General features: G+C 41.7%; 1 protein-coding gene across 2 annotated transcripts; it reads left to right on the top strand.

The window, feature by feature from the left end:
• The first annotated feature begins 4,630 nt into the window (after positions 1–4,630).
• Positions 4,631–23,455, top strand: PHF10 (PHD finger protein 10). Of its 2 annotated transcripts, none has more exons than XM_082634307.1 (12): positions 4,631–4,743; positions 7,472–7,578; positions 10,054–10,184; positions 10,805–10,888; positions 11,778–11,911; positions 12,002–12,151; positions 12,761–12,870; positions 14,886–15,039; positions 16,948–17,103; positions 21,616–21,724; positions 21,992–22,180; positions 23,278–23,455. In XM_082634307.1, the coding sequence occupies exons 1-12, from the start codon at positions 4,657–4,659 to the stop codon at positions 23,361–23,363; spliced, it is 1,497 nt and encodes a 498-aa protein (XP_082490433.1). In that variant the 5' UTR covers positions 4,631–4,656; the 3' UTR covers positions 23,364–23,455. The 2 variants fall into 2 exon arrangements, with proteins under 2 accessions (XP_082490433.1, XP_082490434.1); XM_082634308.1 differs by having other exon boundaries at positions 4,641–4,743; positions 10,811–10,888.
• Positions 23,456–23,493: the final 38 nt, after the last annotated feature.

Raw genomic sequence — 23,493 nt, forward strand, 5'->3', positions numbered from 1 at the left:
ACTCGTATCTGCAGCCACAGTCTGGTTTCCGTCTGGTTACAATAAACATCCTCCTATCAAAGGCTTATCTCAACATCTGTGCTGCCTTCCACCCTTCTCATGGCAGGCACTTTCCAGCACCTATCTCCTCTCTCTCCGTGCATCATGATTTTCCCATTCTACTGAGTCATCTTGTCAGCATGCAAACATGCTCTAGTGTCTTCTGTCGTAAAAACGACAGCAACCCACCTCTCCACCCACCCTCTTTCTCTATTACTCACACTTCTCTCTGTGCAGCACTCTGGTTCCAATTCCTAGCCTCCCATTCCTTCCCTAATCGACTTCAATTTAGCTTCTGAAATCGCCACACCATTGAAACAGCTTGGGACAATAAAGATTGGTAGTTACTACCAAATTTCTAAATACAATGGACATTTTCCTGTCCTTATCTTACTCAACTTCTCAATTGACATGTTGATCAGTCCCCTGTTTGAGACACTCTACCCTCTCAGCTCACAATACTTGATAGTTTTCTTCCTTCTTCTCTATTTCCAGCAGTATCTCTGGAATTCTTAACCTTGGGCCTTTTTCTTACCTATATCTACATATGCTAAGTGGTCTCATACAGTTTTATGGCTTTTTTTCTTCACCACTCTATTGCCAGTGCTTTACTCAGGGCCTAATTTAATACATAGTAAGGTAGTATTTGATGAATAAATGAATAAATGATTCCTTGTATTTCTATCACCTAACATAGTTCTTAGTTGGTTTCCATAAAATATTTGTGAAATAACTGAATGGACATTATTATTCTAATCCTGCAAATGAGGAAATGGAGGGTCAGAAAGATTAAATAATTTATCCATGATCACACAGCTAATAAGTGGCACAGCTGGTATTCATTTGCTCTTAATTCCAAATCTTTGTTCTCGCCATTACATCAAACTGCCTCCCTGTATATTTCACTCCTTACTCCAAGAATCTACCTTCATTTACCCTATTCTCAAGCCACAATGGAATGACCTTTGCACTTGAATATGCCTCTTATTTTCCCACCTCTCAGTCTTTTTCAGGCTTGAACCCATATTTCCACTTCTAATTGTACATTTACAGGAAGTTGTCCTACCAGTCTCTTAAGATACCTTTCAAATTCTATGTCAACCTTAAAATCTTAATTTTTCTGGTTGCAAGTAAATTTTCTCCCACCTGTGAACGAAAAATGTCGCCTGCCGTATTAGTAAACAAAGGATGTTGCAGCCATCAAGCCATCACGTTATGGCCACCCGACAGTTGGCCCTGGGGGAACTCAGGATGGAGGCAGGATGCCCCACCATCCTGCAGTCAGGTGCTGAAGTACCCGACCACCCTGGCAGTGCATCCTGAAGAAACTCAGGATGAGGAAACACAGGATACTGGCCCCCAGTAGCTGAGGTGCACATCAAAGGAATGCTTTCAGTGAGCCCAAACTCTTGCATCTTCCCATACATAGAAATGTACTAAATTCCTTAACTTGAGATGTCTGGTTTTCTTTAAATAGCAGTAATCTTTTGATGTTCCCACTACCAGGTCTTTGTTGCAAAAACACCTGTATATCCTGGCTCCCCCATTGCCTCTTCGCAGCCGTCCCTCAGAGTGATCTGAGAGTCCTGTCTCCTGGGCTTGAAGTCCTCAGAATGTCCACCGAATAAAACGTAACTCTCAACTTCTAGGTTGTGCATTTTTTTTCAGTCAACACACTTAAATTGCCTTTAAGTACAACTGTATATTTGTATCATATTCTTTCAGTGTTGAAACTGCCTATGTGCAGGGATTGTAATCCGCACAGTGCCACCTTAATATTATGCCTTACCTTTCACGTTGAAAGGCTGAATCAATGTTTATTGACTTGGAATGAAGAGTTTTAACTTTGTATTTGATCTAAAGACAGAATACCCAAGGGACAAGAGTAGAACCAAGTAACTGAATATACAAATATATATTTAACATTAAACTCTATCCAGAGAATCTAACTGAGGGTCTGGATCAGTTGAGGGAATTTGGGGGAAAGATGTTGGTTCTTCTTGGCTCATTCAGACAATTAGGCCATTTTCTTCAGTGGGCTTTTGACAGGGAAATGGGGAGCTGCTGTGACTGAGGTGGTGAGATAAAGCAAAGTCTAGATTATCAGCAGCTTGTGAGTCTTGAGTTGTTGGTATGCCATCTCTGATCTGATGCAAGTGGAGAAGCCAGGAAAGGGTGGGCTGGGAGAGTCAAAGGAGGTCCTTTGTGTCAACATGATGGGCTAGAAACAATCCCTTTGTCTTATCTTTCCAAACTTGTCTGCTGAGTGTAAGCGAAAATAATGAAGGAAAGGGAAGCCATCTTGCATTCTAAATCCAAGAATCTTCTCTGTTGCCATAAAACAAGTCATCTACACTCTCAGATACAAAACGTCTGCTGAGAGGTCAACTTTAACACATTTCTGGCACCATTGTCATCTTTTTTTTTTTTTTTACATCTTTATTGGAGTCTAATTGCTTTACAATGGTGTGTTAGTTTCTGCTTTATAACAAAGTGAATCAGTTATACATATACAAATGTCCCCATATCTCTTCCCTCTTGCGTCTCCCTCCCTCCCACCCTCCCTATCCCACCCCTCTAGGTGGTCGCAGAGCACCGAGCTGATCTCCCTGTGCTATGCGGCTGCTTCCCACTAGGTAGCTATTTTACGTTTGGTAGTGTATATATGTCCATGCCACTCTCTCACTTTGTCACGGCTTACTCTTCCCCCTCTCCATATCCTCAAGTCCATTCTCTAGTAGGTCTGTGTCTTTATTCCTGCCTTACCCCTAGGTTCTTCATGACATTTTTTTTTTCTTAAATTCCATATATATGTGTTAGCATACGGTATTTGTCTTTCTCTTTCTGACTTACTTCACTCTGTATGACAGACTCTAGGTCCATCCACCTCCTTACAAATAGCTCAATTTCGTTTCTTTTTGTGGCTGAGTAATATTCCATTGTATATATGTGCCACATCTTCTTTATCCATTCATCCTATGATGGACACTTAGGTTGTTTCCGTCTCCTGGCTATTGTAAATAGAGCTGCAGTGAACATTTTGGTACATGACTCTCTGAATTATGGTTTTCTCAGGGTATATGCCCAGTAGTGGGATTGCTGGGTCATATACCATTGTCATCTATCACAGCTGTCTCTCGTGTTCTTTTAAGCTTTAGTTACTTTGTTTTTTTCTTTTAATTTTTGGTGAAGTCCAAAAGTGACCAGGTGAAGCCTAAGAACTAGGATTAATAATAAATTCAGTTCAAATAAAACAGGTCTCTTGGTGACTTTTATGGGCCTACCATTGTACGCACTTTACAACAACCCTGAAGATTCAATAAATGATCGACTAAGGCTATGCAGCCAGAAAAAGCGGAGCCAGAATCCAGCGGAGGTCCGCATACTCCCCAAATGTTCGGCTGTGGAAGCGCTGTCCTCCCTCTCCGCGTGCTCGCTCTCCTGTCTTGGGTGGGAGCTGCTGCAGCAGCTACATCCCAACGAAGTCGAACGTGAACTTGTAAGTTTTATGATTTCCGCACGCACTGAGGTGAATGTGGATAAAGTTTTCAAATTAAAGCAAACTGAGAATGTCTTTGGAAAGTACACATTCCATGGCAGGTGGTTCAGGAGCCCCAGACAGCTCGAGGCCGCGAGCAGAGAACAAAGGCGGACGACGGGCAGCGACTGGGAACCGGGAACACCGGGAGATGAGGCAGGGCCCCCACAGCCCACCGCGACGAGGCTCCCGGGAGGGGGGTTGGGGAGGGGACCCCCGGGAGGGAGGGGACGCCCGGAAGGGAGAGGACCCCCAGGAGGGAGAGGATGGGGGTGAAGACTCCGGAAGGAGGAGGAAGAGGCGGGGCGGCGAGGACCCCGGGAGGGAGGGGAGGGGATAGGCGGGAGAGTGACCCCTGTAGGGAGAGGAAGGGGGCGGGGACCCTCAGGAAGGAGGGGGAGGGGCGGGGGAGGGGCGGGGAGCCCTGGGAGGGAGGGGGTGGGGACAGGGGCGCGGACACCTGGGAGGAGGGGCGGGGAGGGACCCTCGGGATGGAGGGGGAGGGGGAGGGGCGGGGAGCCCCGGGCGGGGCGAGGTGGGAGGAGAGGGCTGACGTGTGAGGGGCTGGGCCGGGGGCGGCGGGGAGGGGGCGGCGGCGAGCGCGCCCAGGGCGGCGGGCCGGGGCGGGGCTGGGGGCTGAGGGGAGCGGCGGGAGGTGGGGCCGCGGAGCGCGTTGGGCTGCGGCGGCCGGTAGGCGGGGTAGCGGCGGGCTAGGGCTGCGCGGGGCCGAGGGCAGCGGCTGGGGGGCGGCGGCGGCGGCGGCAGCGGGCGCGGCGGGCGGCGGCGGCGGCCGAGGGAGCAGAGGGCCCCGCGGGCGCGCACGGCGGCGGGCTCGGCGGGCGGCGTCCTCGGTGGCGGCGGCGGGCGGCGCGCTGGCGGCGGCCATGGCGGTGGCGGCGGCGCTGGCGGGCCGCGGGGCGCGTGGAGGCAGGGGCCGGCCCCCGGGCGGCGGGCGGGCGGAGGGGGCGGGGCCCGGGCGGCGGGCGGCCCGCGCTGCGGCGGCGGCAGCGGCGGCGGCGGCGGCGGCCGGGACGAGGCGGCGGCGGCGGCGGAGGCGGCGGCGCGGGGCGCTCGGGCTGATGGCGGCGGCGGGCGGCCCCGGGACTGCGCTGTCCCCGCGGCCGTGCGACAGCGACCCGGCCACCCCTGGAGCGCAGTCCCCGAAGGTGAGGAGCGGTGGACCGGCGGCGGCGCCTCGGGGCCGGGCCCGGGGCTGGGGGCCTGGGGGCGGCCCCTGGCCGGGGGCGGGGGTGGCGGCCGTGAGGAGGCCGTGAGGGGGCGGCGGGGACCCGGCGTCGGGCTGGCCCGTCCGGCCCACAGAGCCCTGGCACAGTCGCGGAGCCCCGCGCGGGTCCGGGGGCGAGTCGGCCTCGGTCCGAAGTCTTTTTGGCGGTTTCTGCGCCGAAGGAGCTTCTGAGCACGTCCCCCAATGGACGTTCTGCTCCGCGTAGAAATAAAACTTTCCTCAGAAACGGAGAGAGTTTTCTTCACGTTAGTCTGGGATACTATATGTTTTAAAAAGCGCCTTCATTTGAGGAGTATGTTTCTGAAATATCTGAGCTCTTCCTAAAAAATAGAAATGTGTACAAGTGGAAAAACAAGCCAGCCAGTTAATGAACTTGGTTTGAGAACAAATAACCGTTCTCTTATTTTCAGGCCGACTTTTTTTTGTTTTCAAGTTTTGTAGTTTGCACTGTTTTAAGGAAGTAAAACGGACTTAGTGTTTTAAAGTCAGAGATGAGTGGAGAAGAATCGAGATGAGCGGTAGGATGTCGTGCATTAAAACATTTTGTTTTCAAAGTTAGTTTAGTAGTTTGTGACAGAAGGTTGGAATGGAACGATGATTCGTACAACCTCAGTATTTCAGTTGTAACTGAAAAGTTGGAATTGCAATGTGATGGGGACCGGAACCCCGAGGACCCGTGTCTTCGTTGATCCGGGGTGAGCGTTGACATAGGGACGGTTCTTCGGTCCCCTGGCGAGGCTGCCCCTGCCAGGAGCCCCTCCTGTGCGGTCCTCTGTGCACGAGGGCCCTCAGGTGCCCCTACCGGTGACGGCGGCCAGGCGGTGGGTCTCCGCACAGCTGTGCTCGCAGAACCTGAGGCTGGGCCTGCGTGCGGCGGTGGGCCGGGGCCCCCAAGTCCAGGCCCAGCCGGAGGAGCGTGTCTGAATCAAGTGTGGGACCCCCAGAAACGGGTTTAATCCCAAGATGGGAGCCGCCTGTGACTCTGAAATGCAGGTAGCTGATATCGGAGATTTCGGCAGCCTTAAAGCTTAGGACTTCTGGGTCAATATCGAGGTTGCAAGCAAAGTTCTTTCAACTTAATTGCATTCCATCATAATATTAGGATGTATATTGCTGTTTGACCTCTCCGATGTTCACCTTATGTAATAGCACATTTGCCTAGAATTTGTAATAGTAAGTTCAAACACTACTTGTGAAATTGTGGTTTCAGCTTTTCTGAGGACTTCGCATTTTTAACTTTTTGTCTCTTTTTGAGTGTCTAAATTTTTTAGCCAAGGGAAATGTGCTTAAATGGATATTAAAATCCTTAAAGTGCTCAGAAGCAAGTAAAATATAAATGATACTCGAATGCTTATTGAATATGAAATGTTTCAATTGGGAGACTTATATGTGTAAGTTTTTGGAGAATGGATTTAGACTGTTCTTCGTCTCCTACCTGGTTGTTTTTCTTAATAGGAGTATACAGAGCTCTTCAATTGAATGCTTATTTTGTAAGAACTGAAAAGGAGAATATTCCCCGTTTTTTGCTATTTGGTAAAGAATCTGAGTAAATTCCTAACAGGTGGAGCCTTTTAACACTTTGTAATCATATCATCATAATCATATTAACTACCTTTTACTGGGCACTTAATTGTTCGCTAGGCCTTGCTCTAAGGGCTTCCCATGTATTAACTTATTTAATCCCTACATTAGCCAAGTATTGGAGGCAGTATTAGGGTCCCAGTTTTAGAGATAAGGAGCTAATCACAGAGGATAACTACTCAGCCCGTGAGGGGCAGTGCCCAGTAAGATGCCAGGCAGTCCAGCTTTTGCATGCTTGACCAACATACTTACTACCTCTGTATTCTTAGAACCGTGGTATTTAACAAAATTGTATTGTCTTAGGAAGCTACATTACCTTGATTTTTTTAATCTATTTTTTTAAGCCTTAACTTATACGCGATTAAATTAATTTCCTGGCACTTGATAACATCATTCATTGCCTTAATGAAACGGTCTAACTTAACAGCCCTTTGTATTGTCACTTAGTGGAAGATGTCGCTTAAAATTTTTTTTAAGCCTCTCCTTTTTGGGAGGTAGTGTGTGGTTTTATATAGATTGATGACTCTTATTAGGGTATATTTTTACTAAATTTTTGCAATGTAAGAAAAAAAATTAACAGGATTGATCATCTGTTTTTAGTCCTTTTGTGTCCTCTTTTCACAGGGATATAAGTACCTAAAGTAGCCAATTAGAATAGTTCAATAAACCAGCTATAAGTTGAGTTAAACACTAAATGATCCGTACATTTTTATCCTAGCTAGGATAGGAGGATTTGCTTTAATTTCAGAGTATTGCAGCAATCTTTTGTGTTTCTCTAAAGCAGGAGGCATTTTAACCTCTTGGTAAGAAAGCAAAAGTAGATTTAGACTTACAAGTTTATTGAAAATTTTCTTACTTTGATTTGTATTGAAGATTAGTTTTTAGTTTTTCCCAGGTCTTGCCCATTCCAAGTTCTTGTCCCTCGTTAATTATAGTAGGAAGTTAACATTTGTATAATCCTTAGAAAGCCTTTAAGTTGAGCCTTTTAGCAAGTCTGGGAGGATACGTAATTAATCTTTCCTTATTATTCTTTGTCTTGTTATTTTTTGAATCTTTTAAATGTTTAGGATGATAATGAAGATAATTCAAATGATGGGACCCAACCGTCCAAAAGGAGGCGAATGGGCTCAGGAGATAGCTCTAGGAGCTGTGACACTTCCAGTCAGGATCTTGGGTACTGTCATTTTATTGCTTAATAATGTTTTTTGTAGTACATGTCTTTTCTCTGCATTAGCTCCCTGCTCCCCATCCCCCAGCCCTGGCAAAGGCAATTATTAAAGATTGTAGAATGTTTTTATTGTGTTTTACAACGTGACAGCAAAGTTGCTTTTTGCTACTTAGTGCAATTCAAAAAAAATTTTTTTTATTGTGGTAAAATACACTTAAATTCACCATTTTAACTTTTTTTAAGTGTATAATTCAGTGGCATAAATTACATTCACAGTGTTGTGTAACCATCACCACCATCCATTTCCAAAACTTTAACATAATAAAATTCCCATTTCCCGTATCCCCAGCCCCTGGCGGCCACCATTCTACTTTCTGTCATTATGAATTTGCCTATTCTAGGTACCTCATGTAAATGGAATCATACAGTGTTTGTCTTTTTGTGTCTGGATTAATTTGGTTAGCATAATTTCTTCAGAGTTCATTCATGTTGTAGCTTGTGCTAGAATTTCCTTCCTCTTTAAGGCTGAATTATACTCCATTGTTATAATTATACTCTATGTTATGTTAATCTCTTTATCTGTTGATGGACACTTAGGTTGTTTCTACATTTTGGCTGGTATGGATAATGCTGCCTTGAACATTGGTGTATAAATATATTTGTTCAGACTTCTTTGGGTATATACCTAGGAATGGAACAGGTGGGTCACGTGGCAATTCTATGTCTAACTTTTGGAGGAGTTGCCAGACTGTTTTCCACAGTGGATGCACCATTTTATATTCCCACCAGCAATGTACAAAGTTTCTGACTTCTTCACATCCTTACCAGCTTGTTATATTTCCTTTTTTTTTTTTTTGATAACAGCCATTCTAAAAGGTGTGAAGTGGAATCTTGCTGTGATTTTGATTTGAATTTCCATAATGACTAGTCAAGTTGAGCGTCTTTTCATGTGCTTATTGGCCATTTGTATATCTTTGGAGAAATGTCTATTCAAGTTTTCTGCCCATTTTTAAATTGTTTTTTTGTTGTTGTTTAGACATTCTTATCAGACGTATGATTCGCAGATATTTTCTCCCATTCTGTGGGTTGACTTTTCACTCTGTTGATAGTGTCTTGATACACAAAATCTTTAATTTTGCTCAAGTCCAAATTATTTACTCTTTCTTTTGTTGCTCATGCTATGAATCCACTGCTCAGATTTAGCAGTGGATTCATATCTAGAATCCACTGCTAAATCTGAGATCATGAAGATTTACCCCCTATGTTTTCTTCTAAGAGTTTTCTAGTTTTAGTTCTTACATTTAGGTCATCGATCCATTTTTAAATTAATTTTTCTGTGTGATATGAAGTAAAGGTTCAATTTCATACTTTTGCATTTGGTTGTCCAAATTCCCAGCACCACTTTTGAGAAAACTGTTCTTTTGCCTGTTACTTTTAATTGGATAGATGCATAAAATGGTATATATTCTGCTTGTATTATCCACTGATGAAATTTAGAGGTTGAATTGGTCCAGGTCCAGACATCTGTCATCTTTACTCTTCAGGATTGGGGATTGATCTGCAGTGCACTGGGTATGTGGAGTCTATGTGCTTCATAGTTCAGTTTATTGAGAAATGGGTTTTTAGAGTTCTGCTTTCTCTGCTGTTTGTGACTCACTGAACAGAAGATGGGAAACAGAAGTTGATTACTTTATACTTTGGGTGCATGAAGTAGTGGCTATGGGTGCTAAGCCCGTGAGAAAGAATTCAGAACTGGTATCACTACCCTGATTTGCAAAAGCTAAAAGACGTTGCCTTTGTTCCTGACAGTTGTGAGACTTTGTTCTTTGTGATATGTGGAAAATGTTATTTCCAGTGTACTTTTTAAAAAATAATTCATTTATTTTTGGCTGCGTTGGGTATTCGTTGCTGTGTGTGGGCTTTCTCTAGTTGCAGTGAGTGGGGGCTACTCTTTGTTGTGGTGCGCGGGCTTCTCATTGTGGTGGCTTCTCTTGTTGCAGAGCATGGGCTCTAGGCACGCAGGCTTCAGTAGTTGCAGCATGTGGGCTCAGTAGTTGTGGCTCGTGGGCTCTAGAGCGCAGGCTCAGTAGTTGTGGCTCATGGGCTTAGTTGTTCCACGGCATGTGGGAAGAGATCTTCCCAGGCCAGGGGTCAAACCTGTGTCCCCTGCATTGGCAGGCGGATTCTTATCCACTGTGCCACCAGGGAAGTCCTCCAGTGTACTTTTTTGCTTTGGTATTCCAGATGGTTGTTTCTTTTATCTCTACCTCTTTTGTAATTTCATTGATGCACATGAAAGCATAAGAACTTCTTTGTATTACAAAATCGTAGAAGACTGAGAATTTAAATAATTAAAATAGTTTTTCCAAATCCTTAAAATATATTCTCAAAAATGTTTAAAAATGAATATCCTTTAAAACAAAAATGATTAAAATTTTGTAAAAGCTACATTTAAGGCATAATATATATTTCTGTGCTTAGCTTTAGCTACTATCCAGCAGAAAATTTGATAGAGTACAAATGGCCACCTGATGAAACAGGAGAATACTATATGCTTCAAGAACAAGTCAGTGAATATTTGGGTGTGACCTCCTTTAAACGGAAATATCCAGGTATTAAGTCTTAGTTTATATAACAGATTAAATCTAGCTTTTAACTAATAGTAATTATTTTTGATAGGTTGTCAAGTTCTGAATATTTGAGTACGGATTATTTATAACGTGTTTTATATTCTTCTGCTTGCTGATTTTTATTTGCACCTTTCATTCATTCAGCATCTCTCTCTTATGTCTTGTAAACTGATTTACAAGGTAAATGAGGAAGATGAATTTCCTGGAAAAACTTTAGGGAGAAATCATTTTGTAGCCACATGAATGAACTAAGGGTTTTGTTTCTTGACTGTTGCTTCTTGGCCTTGGGGACGGAGATAGCTACATCAGCTATATCTGAACTTGGAGAGGCTGTGTTTCATCAGTTTAATACAGTTATTTGTCTTACCTTCTGGCTTTGGATTACTCTGTTTTCAGTTTTATTTTAACTTTAATTTTTTTAATTTGTAAGCTTTTTTGTGTAGTCTTTTAATAATATTTGGAATATGTAACAGGGAATACTTTTTTAAATCCATGAAGATTTTAACTTTAAACATTTTTATAAAGTGTTTTAATCTTTTAAAAGTTTTACAAATGTAAAAGACTATTTTTGATAGTCTTTTATTCTTTTTTTTTTTTTGGAGATTTAGAGCGACGAGATTTGTCTCATAAGGAGAAACTGTACCTGAGAGAGCTAAATGTCATTACAGAAACACAGTGCACTCTAGGTAATGAACATTAATGAGGCGATACCGGATGAGTATTTATTTTCTTTCCCAAAATATTTTACAAAATTAATAAATAGATTGAATTATTTAAATGCTAAACTGTTAACTTCATTTTTGATTATTGTTAAAATACAAAAGAGAATGATGTTTTATAACAATATCATTTTCTAGTAACTTTACCAGAAGTGTCAAAGTGTGTGTATGTTTTGTGTGCAAAATTTGTATAGTACTTTTTAAAAGTATTGGTCCTTGTCTCTTAAAAGGCAAATTTTGCTCGATTTTTAGTTATGTGTAGTTATCTCCCTGCTTTATTTGTAATTTTCCCTTCATAAATATATTAAGGCAACTTTTTAATATAAAACCATGGGAGTTCATCTCAGCAGTTGGTATAATCTGATACCATGAGTTTCAAAAATTGCCTGTGTGACTTATGTGCTGATGCTTTTGGTGAAATTTGAATTGACTCTATAATATTTCTAGTATATCGAATTTGAAGACTAAGAACTGAAATATATTGAAAAAGCCTTTTTTCTCATCTAGTATCCCATGTTGATTGACAGTGGTTAGTGTGCATCATTATTTAGCAATTGTTTCTAGTAAAGGGATATATGTTTATATATAGTACGTAGAATCTTAAAAAAGTTTTGGTTGAAAAATTGATTTATTTGCCTTTGCAACTTTGGTAATCTATTTCTTTTTAATTGTTTGACTTTGTATTATGAATATTATTTTTTATTACTTTTGAATGTATTAAACTATTTTGTTTGACTATTGGAAAACTTCTTAAATGTAGAGTAGTTTGAAGGAAAAGCAAATTTTGAAAATTGGTATGTTCACTTATCACTTAGCCTTGAAAAAGCTTCTTTACCTTTTCTTTGGTCTGAAATAGGCTTAACAGCATTGCGCAGTGATGAAGTAATTGATTTAATGATAAAAGAATATCCAGCCAAACATGCTGAATATTCTGTCATTCTTCAAGAAAAAGAACGCCAACGAATTACAGATCACTATAAAGAATATTCTGTAAGTATCTAGGAAACCACCATCTTGGTTTGGGGGAATGACGTTTTATAAAGTTAAATGTGACTTCCAACTGTTATATTTTTATTTCAGCAAATGCAACAACAGAATACTCAGAAAGTTGAAGCCAGCAAAGTGCCTGAGTACATTAAGAAAGCTGCCAAAAAAGCAGCTGAATTTAACAGCAACTTAAACCGGGAACGTATGGAAGAAAGAAGAGCTTATTTTGACTTACAGACACATGTAGGATCTCTTACATTTATTGATCCCTGAAACCTCGCTAATTGCTTGTTACCGTAGGCTACTGAACACCTTTACTGTAATGTTTTGTACCAGCAGTATGTCCTTTTCTTCCCCAGAACCGAAGCTGTCATTTTTAATGTGCCTGATACTGTTTGCTTCACTTCTCTGCGTGTGTGTGATATGTCTCTTGCTTTTTGGTTGGCATGCTACTGAAGGAGTCTAGTAGCTGCATAGCATCCTTGTGTGTCCCAGGGATAGGTACAAGAGATTTCCATAGTAGTTCATGTACTTCTCACCCTTACCACATGAGGTTAAAACTTACTATTTCCGTTTCATAGATGAGGACGTTGAGCTCCAGAGGTTTTATAAGTAGCCCTTAAGTGGTGAGCAGACACACTGCCTTTCCTCAGAAATGATGGCCACGGTAAACAGCCAGACAAACTCACTAGAACTAGGAATACCAACCCCCTTAGGTCATAGCTCCTAATGTCTCTTATATTTTTAGCTTTTGGGGGGAGAAACATGGTAGAAAGCAAGAGGGGGCTGTTTTCCTAAAGCCTTGATTCTTGGCATGGAGTCGGGTGTGTCTTTCTCTTTGTGTTAAACCAGGTTATCCAGGTGCCTCAAGGGAAGTACAAAGTGTTGCCGACAGAGAGAACCAAGGTCAGTTCTTACCCGGTGGCCCTCATCCCTGGACAGTTCCAGGAATATTACAAAAGGTACTTAGTGTTTTTTTTTTTGTTTTTTTTTTTTTACCATTAATACCAGTGTTGGTGAGGGACTTCAAAGCCTTGTGTTTGTCTTCTAGAAGTTTTTAGCTCTATAAGCATCACCATAAGATGTATAAAATTTGTGTCAGTCTTTTCTATCTTCTCTGGTTCTGTGGTGAAGAATGCTCTTTACAGAACTTGAACATCTGCTGACAAAGCCTGGGGTGCCATCTCACTGCCCACCTGTTTGTGTTTCTGTGGACAGGTGCTAGGGGTTCTCCAGACCTCCATCCTTAAAGTATGGTCCATGGCCCAGCATCGCTGGTGTCACGTGGAAGCTTGTTGGAAATGCAGACTCTCAAGCACGCCCCCAGACCTTCTGCCTGGGCATCTGCATTTTCACAGATGCAGAGGGCGTGAAGGAAGGCACAGAGTGGCTGTGGGGAGGCATGGCCACCTGGGAGCTCCTGCTACCCTGGCCTGGCCACTACTTCCGTTCCTGTAGCAAGAACGCTGCTTGTCTCTCCTTTCCAACCTGGATGTAACTGGAAACAGGGCCCACAACGTCACTTGTGTCAAAATCTCAGCTTTTACTTCATAAAAGACCTTACGCTTTCTGGGATAGAAAATATTCTTTAGACAGTAGTATTTAAAATAGACTATACGGGCTTCCGTGGTGGCGCAGTGCTTAAGAATCCACCTGCCAATGCAGGGGACACGGGTTTGAGCCCTGGTCCGGGGAGATCCCACATGCCATGGAGCAGCTAAGCCCATGCGCCACAACTACTGAGCCTGCACTCTAGAGCCCAAGAGCCACAACTACTGAGCCTGCGTGCTACAACTACTGAAGCCCACGTGCCTAGAGCCCATGCTGTACGACAAGAGAAGCCACAGCAATGAGAAGCCCGCGCACCTCAACGAAGAGTAGACCCCACTCGCCACAACTAGAGGTAGCCCATGTGCAGCAATGAAGACCCAACACTGCCTAAATAAATAAATAAATAAAATTTAAAAAAATAAAATAGACTATACAATCACACTATTTGAAAGTCAAACTTAAATCATGGGTCAGCAAATTTTCATTTTCTCACTTTGGGCAAAGCACATTATTGAGTGATAGGCCTGTGTCCCAACCCCTTTGGTGTGACGTCTTAGGTGAGCGGGATGCTGATCCAGTGTCCTCTCCCTACTGAGGTTCCGAGATCATAGCCGCCTGGTGCGATCCTGTGGGGGCGGCTTGGACGTCATCAGCGGGCCGTGTGCTGACTGACCTGGGGAAGGGGTTGCCGATCCCTAGTTTCAGATAAAAGAGATGATTACATTTGTTAGAATACATGCTTCACAAATTGGTCTCAAATAATTTATTACTGGAAATTTTGTTTCTTAAATAGTATCTTGTACCGTGCACCGCTGTGACTTACCTGTGTTAATTTATTTGATGCTCACGTTGACTCTGTGAGGTGGACTTGTTACCATACCTGCTTTACAGGTGAAGCAGCAGCCGTGCGCAGGCAGTGAGGACTCAGGACAGTGGGAGGGTGGAGGTGCTCAGGCAGGATTCTGGATTGCCACAGCTTCGTCCTTGTCTGCTGACATTTTTTGCGGGGGGAGGATGTTGAGGGTAAAGGAGAGAGACATAATCTTTTGATAACAAGAATCAAATATATATTTTATACTCTTAGACTGGTGAAAAAATGTTTAGGCTTTTTTTTAATTCCTTGTCCCTATTTGAGTACCAAAATGAAAAAATTATTTATTGCCTCTAATCATTTTCAGAAGTATTTGTGGTTAATATTAAGGCTATTATCGTAGTTCAAAATTAGTCCATATATATTTAACAATAAAGGAAAACTGGGGACTTCCCTGGCAGTCCAGTGGTTAAGACTCCGAGCTCCCACTGCAGGGGACACGGGCACGGGATGGAACCAGTTCCATCCCTGGTTGGGGAACTAAGATCCCGCAAGCTGTGCGGCACAGCCAAAAAAAAAAAAAGGAAAACTGAAAATCCTCTCTCTGGACTATAGGTACTCGCCAGATGAACTGCGGTATTTGCCATTAAACACAGCGCTTTATGAGCCCCCCCTGGATCCTGAGCTCCCTGCTCTCGATAGCGATGGTGATTCAGATGATGCCGAAGATGGTCGAGGTGATGAGAAACGGAAAAATAAAGGCACTTCGGTGAGAACATTTATCTTCAGTAGGAGGTGTCTCCTTTTCCTTTGAATTTTTGCTGATAGCTTTCCTGGAGTGTTAAATTGAACTTGTATCACTACCCTCTTTTTGAAAAAGGACAGTTGCATATAAGTTCCAGAAAGCTTCCATCAGGAAAAGTTATTGATTGTGTGTGTTGATACGGACTGTCTGTGTGTGGCCTTTGGTAAGTTTTATCCTTAAAGTTGCCCCTTTGTGGTTTTCACAAGCAGGTTAGGCAGGGTACTAGACGTTGGTTTACAATCTTATGCTTAACCATCTTGGGTTAGGGGGAGCACATTAACTTGTGTTCCTGTTCCTTAATTAATAGTCTTCGGCCTCTTCTAGGATAATGTTAAGGTTACCAACATGTTGTGCTGTTAGTTAGGTCTTCCTGCATGACATCTTTTTTTTGGTAGAAAATGCAATTGCAGGACAGTGGGGAAGTTGGTGTGCTCTGTGGAACTGAAGGAGAACAAAGAAGACAGTAGTCAGGGGTTTGGTTTTGATTTAGCATATGGCATATTAAGCAGCTGGCCGTTTTATATCTTTCTGGCCGACCTGAACGTGGGGTTGTCTTAGCATTAATGGGCACTACACTTTGTCACTAACAGCTCCTAAAACATATTTAGTGATGCATGTCGCATTGAAGTAAGATGCTCTTCAGACACTAAGGTGATGACACTGCTTTGCTTCCGTCCCGTTGGTGAAGGGGTGCTGTGTTGTGACGAGGCTGCGATCAAGTCGACTTCCTCCGACACTGCTAGAGGGGGTGTCGGGTAACACAGCTTTCTGGGCAAGCGTTTGCACAGTCCGTACCAAGATTTTTAACGTCCATGGAATTTGACTTGGCGAATACACTAATAGAATTTATCCGAAGAACCTGATCAGATGGTAACAAAATTTAATTAGGAAAAAATGTCCACTGGAGTCTTATTTTCTATAGCAGAAATTAGAAATATCGTGTCCACAGTGGGTTATGTATTATATTTACATGGTAGAAATGCAGTTCAAAGAATAGTTAATGATTTGAAGAAATGCACATAACACTTAAAAATATTAAAACGCAGATGCACACACACATACAGTGTAATTCAGCTTCGTGTTTGTGTTTTAAAAAATGCGGGCACACCTGTAGGTAGGATGTGTATGTGTTAATGTGTGAAACTGGGTATCTGTACAAACACGTAACTAGAAAAGAGATACATCACGTTCCCAGGCGTTGTCTCAGGATGTTAACCAGGGTGGTTATGGATAACCTGATCTTTTCTTTTATAATTTTCATAATTTATATGAACATAACATTTTTATTCTAATTAGAAAAATTTAAATTAAAAAATGAAGAATTAAGTGATTATTGAACTCCTAAACTTTGAACATGAACATTATGTCTGATACTGTTGTAAATACTTGACGATATTGGCCCTCTGCCTAGTTTAACATTAGGAAGTTACAGGTGTGGGCTTAAAGGACTTCTTTAATAACCTCTATTACTCAGTAAAAATACCCACACTTAGTTAAAGTAGTTTCTTTTTTAAAGAATATTTTTGTGTGCAACAAATATGCTCCCTTGTGACATGGTAAAATGGTGTTGAAGCTGTGTCGTGTAATGATGGCTGAAGTAGATAATTCTGTTACTGTTGACTTAGGTCAGAAAACAAAGTCAATTAAGGTACTTGCTGATATAAATGGAACTAGCTATAATGTATTTATAAGATGGATAAATGATTCTTACCATGACTTCTTTTAGTCTCACACTGGAAAATGTTTTCTTAGATTAGAATTATCTTTTTACTTTTGAATTAATGGAACTTTAAAACTTTTCTTGGATATATTCTGTAGTTTTCGAATCTGCGTGAGTTCCAAGGAACCTCTGTTTGTGCCTTTGACTTGCAGGACAGCTCCTCTGGCAACGTGTCTGAGGGGGAAGGCCTTCCTGAAGGCCAGGAGGAGCCTCTGCAGGGAAGACAGAGGTCCAGGGACAAGGCTGCTCCTCCACGAAAAGATGCTTCCAAACGTTCTGTACTGCCCAAGTCAGTTCCCGGGTACAAGGTAGAAGAAAAAAGCCCCTGACTCAGCTTCCTTCCTGACCAGCCTCTCTCCCTGAAGTATTTTAACTTTGAATTTCAAAGTTGTGGAGCTCCTGCCTGCTGCACTTCACTAGCTGTTCTTCTGTGGTGTGTGCCCTCTGTGAGCCTCCTTCCTTTTTGCTTTATTTTCCTGGTGGCTTTTCTATCACTTTGGCTATGGTTTAGCTTCTGTTTTCTGTACATGTACAATTGATAAGAGAATCTTTTTTTGTTCTTTTAAATAATAACCAGGCAAGTATGGGTTTTTAAGGAGTGATCTAATAGGCAGAACTTTTTACTTGTTTCCTCAGAGTAAAAAGCATCATGGTCTGACGCTGAAAGCGCCCTGGTACTGGTGAAGCTGGGCCCGCTGAGCCATGCAGTGGGGAGGGAGCCCCTTAGGCCAGGCTGCATTTCTGCAGTGCCTTTCACTATGAGCCATCTGGGTTCAGTCTAGGAACTCTTCGGTCCACTCACTGGCCGGGTTGATTTAACCCTCTGGTGGAGAACAGTAAAACTGGTCTACATTGTGGTGGCTTTCAGCCTAACCTTGGCAGGTAGCCTGTGCAGTTCTGTGACAAGGATTTACACATTATCTGGCAGGTGATTTGGCTTAGATGCACTTGTTAACGTTTTGATCCGGTTACTCTCAGAGTCAAGTAGCATGCTGTCAGCAATAGGGTTATTTGTATCATTTCCTCCTGCCGTCGGCCCCTTCCCCTTCAGAGGGTTGGGTGAGAGATGAGTAGACTTATTCATATATGGGCATTTAAGAGTATCATAAAAGGAGTAGAATTAGCTGCAAGTTTTATGTTTTGAATGGTAACAGTAAAATATTCAGTTTTCAGTCTGGTAGGTGTCAGTATGCTTGTTATGTGGTTATGAAGGTGTTTTGAAGGAGCATTTTAGAGTAAGTTGATCAGAAAGTTTTGCTGAGCGGAGTTGCTGAACACTTGTGTATGTCAGGTCAGGGTTGTGGTGTATAATCCAGAAGCACAGGTTCAAGTGGGCGCTGGCCAGTGTCCCTTCAGCCTAAGCAGAGCCCTTCTAACAGTCCATTGCCTTTCTTTTCCTAAAGTAAAAAAGCAACTTAACAAATTAGCATATTCCATATTTAATTAGAAAATGCCTTTACGTCATCAGCTTTCAAGTATATATCTTTTCAGCCCGGCTTCATTCAGCAAGGACGGCTGCACTAGGCTGCAGCCATGTGATTTTTGTCCTTGTTTTACATACATAGCTTATCTAATTTTTTTAAACTAAAGATTTAAATTAATGCTTAATAACTGAAAGCAAATGAACTCCAGAGATTAAGTTTTGGAGAGCTAGCCTGCTGTGTGTAGTAAACAGTGAGCTGCTGGCCCGAGAAGAGCTGGGAATGGGGGTTGCAGCTCAGAGCACAGTGTCAGTGCTGCACAGACCTCAGAAAGTTAGCCTGGGTTGACCCTGCGCTAAAGAAGAGAGGATACTGAGGCGTGGTCAGAGGCCGGCAGTGAGGAGCTGCTCAGTGCCCTCACTGACTTAAGGTAGAAGAAGTAACTTGATCAACCTAAATTGCTGGTACTCGAGGGAGCACATTTTATAATCTGTGAACAGTTTTAGTACCTAAAAGTGTTTCAGTCATTTCAAAGTTTGGAACAACCAGTATCTAGACAATACATTAATGTGAACATGTTGTTTAAAAGTTAACCTCTCCATGAAAAGTATTAATAAGCCAAGATGTGCCTACGTATTCGGGTACTTTAAGCTGAAGGTCATATATATAAATATGTTTTAAAATATGGGAGTTAAGAAAAATTATAATGTATTTGATGTCTTGCTTAATAAGATTCACTAGTGCTTGCCCTTAATTTTGTAGGACAGTATTGTTTAGGTTACATTAACCTGAAACTAAAGCATAATTATTAGGATTCAGGCCTATGTTAAAAGTATATAATTAAAATCTATGCTATATCAGTGCTAACATGAAAGTCTCCCTATCTTTGGTTGTTTTTCAAGCAGGAAAATAAGTGTATTGTGAACCTTTTATTTGAGATGCTGAGAACTCTTAGGGAGATTATTTTAATTTTCTTGTCAGTAGTGAAATTTTGATGTTGTGCTGTTACGAAGTAGGACTGTCTCCATCAGACACGTATGGAGGGTTCCGTTCATTAACCTTCAGAGAGTTCCATACACTGTTCCCTTCCTCCATCACCACTGCAAAGCCCGAGAGACGAGCTTCCCAACCAGCGATTGGTACCCGACGTGTACAGTCCTGGATGTGAGCAGTGTGGCTTCTGAGAGAGCTCAAGAGTGCTTGAGTGAACAAAGTATTCTTTTATATTGAGCTGTGGCATCGTCATAGAAAATGCTGCAAAGCTCTCTCCCTCTCTGTCTCTCTCCCTCCCCCTCCACCCGTCTCTCCCTCTTTTCATCAAGATGAAGACTATTGGGTAAGAAAAATTTTAAGTGGTTTAACAAAACATTATGATTTTAAGCTTAGAAGTAAGCCTAGAATTTTCTTGGCATCCCTTTTATCCTAGGTGTTCAATGTATATTTTAATGATTGTAGAACTTGAACTGCTCTAGAATGTGAATGACTAGCTTTGTGTTTTATTCCTTTTGATGTTTTGTAAAGGATCTCCTATGAGGAGTTCTTGATTTAGATTTTAATATTGTGTGGTTACTTCCTTGACTTTACTGAAAAATATGAAAGTACTTAGTATGCCAGTATCTAACTTGAACTGTAAGTATTAAATAAGTGTATCTTTTACAGTTAGTGCAGGTACCATAACCAAAAGATATTTCTTTCTTCGGTGGATTGAGAGGTAGCTTTCTGCTGTGTATTATGGCAGTTACAGATTTGATCATAACTGAACCAGAATTTGGATCATAGAAGTGCACTTCCTAGCTATTTTTTATTTAGGTATAAGAAAACACAACGAGAACCTTTTATGCTTAGAATGTAGCAGTAACAACAGAGGGTAACTACACTGCAAGACTTAAGAGGTTTGAGCATGTGACACTATCCTTTTGTTGGGGAGCAGGGTATAAAGATATACAGGAGATGTAGAATAGTCAACAGTAAAGTTTTATATGTATGTTTTAACTTCCATGATATTTATTATTTTGTAGAGACATTTGTGATTGTTTAGAGTTATTGTTTTTATTATATTTATGTATAAGGTTGACTTTTTTAAAATAAATAAGCCAAAAATTATTTTTGAATGCCTCTGTCATCTTTTGTAGAGAAAGATAATCTAAAAAATAAAAAAACCCCGAAAGAATTAAGAACAAATTAGGCTGTGCAGGTTTTGAAGGTGGCAGTGAGACATTTCAAAGCTGGTATAATACAGTATGCAAAGTTGGATTTTGTTTAGGCTCCTCTTTTGTTCAGTAACTTAGGAAAGGGAAACATAAGATGCATTTGGCTGGGCTGTACTAAACAGAAATACAATATTTCTATTTAAAATGCTTTTTCTCCCCGTTTTTATATAAATGGACGAATGAATGAGTGGATGAGTGAGTGAGCATGCCCCCGGCCCCCGTTTCCTGCCCTGGCCCCGGCTTGCTCTCCTTTCCTACCGCTGCCCCGTGTTCATGTGGGGCCAGTGAACGTCATGTTACTACGGTCAAGGCGGTGATGTTCCAGTGTCCCCTTTCCCCTCCCAATTTCAGGTGTAGTGAACCTTCTTCTTTGTTCTTTTCCATGTGTTGCCAAGTGTTTTCTTAAAGCCCAGATGCCTTCATTGGATAGTGCCTGTTTTTAATCTGAAAAATGAATGGTACTAAAAACATAGGGTGCCTGCATATTTTTAAGTGATAATTTCATATTTTGCCTGTCTGAGAACTACTTTTCTCTTTCATGTTTTATATGTCATAGTGAATGCTTTTTCTCTTAAATATAGGCTCTTTTATTAATGTATTAGATATGCAAAGGGAATAATCACACAACTCGGACTCCCACAGACCTTTTTTGCACATGACAATGTATGCTGAGACATCTTGCAATTAAAAATGTTAAAACACTGATTTTGTAACTTAGATTTTATAGATCTAGTTTCGCAACTTTGGAGAATATCAGGTTTTAAACAAAATGAGCATATAAGCTGCTCACAATGGAGTCTTCTCTTTGGGAACAAGCCTAAAACTTCCGTGTAATGGTCACTCAGTACTTGGGTTTTTCTCTTTCAGTTAATAGTGCAGTTTGACAATGTATTAGTCTTCCCTTCCAGTTCATTATACAGATCTTACTGGGCATGTAGGGAGTGTAGAATGCTATATCTAATCCTAACATGAGATCATGCCATTGACAAAATTTAAAAATGAAATCTAAGGCTTCAGTCGGTAGGCTGTGGTATGTTGAAGGCAGATTCATGTCAGGTTATGTCCTTCAAAAAGGTCCTCATGAGCAAGTTAACCCGAAGTAAAGATAAGGCAATACAGTGATAATTCCTTTTGAACCCATCAGTAAGTTCTTCTGGCATGAATTTATAGCCCTCTTCTACCCTTCCAGCCAAAGGTCATTCCAAATGCTCTATGTGGAATTTGTCTGAAGGGTAAGGAGTCCAACAAGAAAGGGAAGGCTGAATCACTTATACACTGCTCCCAGTGTGATAACAGTGGTAAGTATTGACATGTCTTCACATTTTAACCACCCTGTTTGTTGCTTTGAAAACTAGGATTCCTAGTTGTCAGCTAGAGACTTGAACCAAAGAATCATCAAATATATATAAAGTCCGTGTATTTTTTTTGACTTTGTGTTTTCATCCCTCTTTGGCAGTTAAACATTGTAGCCATTCTTGAGACGTCCAAGCCAACTAGCATTTTATTTTGCCATATTAAGTTAAAAACTCATGTGTGAAATACTACTAATACTGGTTTTGGTTTAGGCCATCCTTCTTGCCTGGATATGACCATGGAGCTTGTTTCTATGATTAAGACCTACCCATGGCAGTGTATGGAGTGTAAGACTTGCATTATATGTGGACAACCCCACCACGAAGAAGAAATGATGTTCTGTGATGTGTGTGACAGAGGTTATCATACTTTTTGTGTGGGCCTTGGTGCTATTCCATCAGGTAAAGATTAAAAAAGAAGGAATGTTATCTTTGAGTGAAGGGACTCTTCCAGCATTTTTTTTTTGTTTTTTTGAGGCTGCATAAACACCATAATCACATGAAGGGCCTGGAGATCCTTCTATTCACAAGAAGTGACCAAAGCTGTGATCGTGTCCACCTGTTTTTCATCCTTAGACAAGCTGACTGAAGGACAAGTGAGATATCAGACTGCCTATAAGTTCTGGAAGTAGAGCTCAGTGTATATAGACTGAGCCAGTGTTCTACTGAAATAGCTAAAGGAGTAGCATCGATTTGTTTCAAAGCCTTGATTTTATAAGTCATTTAGAAACTTAACAAAATGACTGCTATGCCTTTATACATATTAAACCAGATTTTTGTAAATCGAGGCAGCATAGCAATTCCAGGTAACTTCAGAATGAACACAAAATCAAAGAATAAATCATAGTAATCGGACTAAAACATTACACACGTAATTGTGTAGCTTTAGAACTTACTTGCACGGTTGACACTGTCTCATACTTTATAAAATATATTCCCAGGTTTCCTGGGACTTGTTGAGATGCAAGCAACTTAATTATTCAGAGTTGTTTAGTCATTGAGATCAAGTATGTTGTAGGGCTCATCATAATGCTGTCAGATACTTGACACACTTTACAGGGCTGTGTGAGCGCAGCACACCAGCACTTGAGAGGATGCCAGGAGCGCACAGCTGCCGCTGAGCAGCACAGAAGGCTGGAAATAAGCGAAAGTCAGTAACAGGTCTTCTATTGGGATTTGTATGCTTGAACTCTTAGAGTATGGTAGTGTTTGAATTTCAGAAAGGATTTTAACTGTTTAAAGGTCTCTACCATTATTTAGTTCCTCCCATGACCCCTTTCCTCCCCCTGTGCATTTCACAGGGCATTGATGACACTGATTACCTTAAGAGAAGTTTGCATTTTTCTCCTTAAATTAAGGAACTCATTAGTGTCCGTCCCACCAGAAGTCCAGTGAGGATTATCAATAGCCATTGCTAAGGAAGGAGAGCTAACTGGGTTTAAAATTCAGTCCTAAAAAGTTAAATTTCATCCTGTATTAACTAACAATTTTTCTCCTAGGTCGCTGGATTTGTGACTGTTGTCAGCAAGCCCCCCCAACACCCAGGAAAGTGGGCAGAAGGGGGAAAAACAGCAAAGAGGGATAGTTTTTGACCCCAATACTGTAATGTGCATTTAAATGAAGTATTTGGTGCCAATTTACAACATTCTCATTTTTATGCCAATAAAAGATTTTTGAAACTAACTATGTGCTTAAAATCTGCAAGTTCATTCATT

The sequence above is a fragment of the Mesoplodon mirus genome, assembly GCF_964341445.2.
Source record: "Mesoplodon mirus genome assembly, chromosome: 10".
Classification (NCBI taxonomy): Eukaryota; Metazoa; Chordata; class Mammalia; order Artiodactyla; family Ziphiidae; genus Mesoplodon; species Mesoplodon mirus.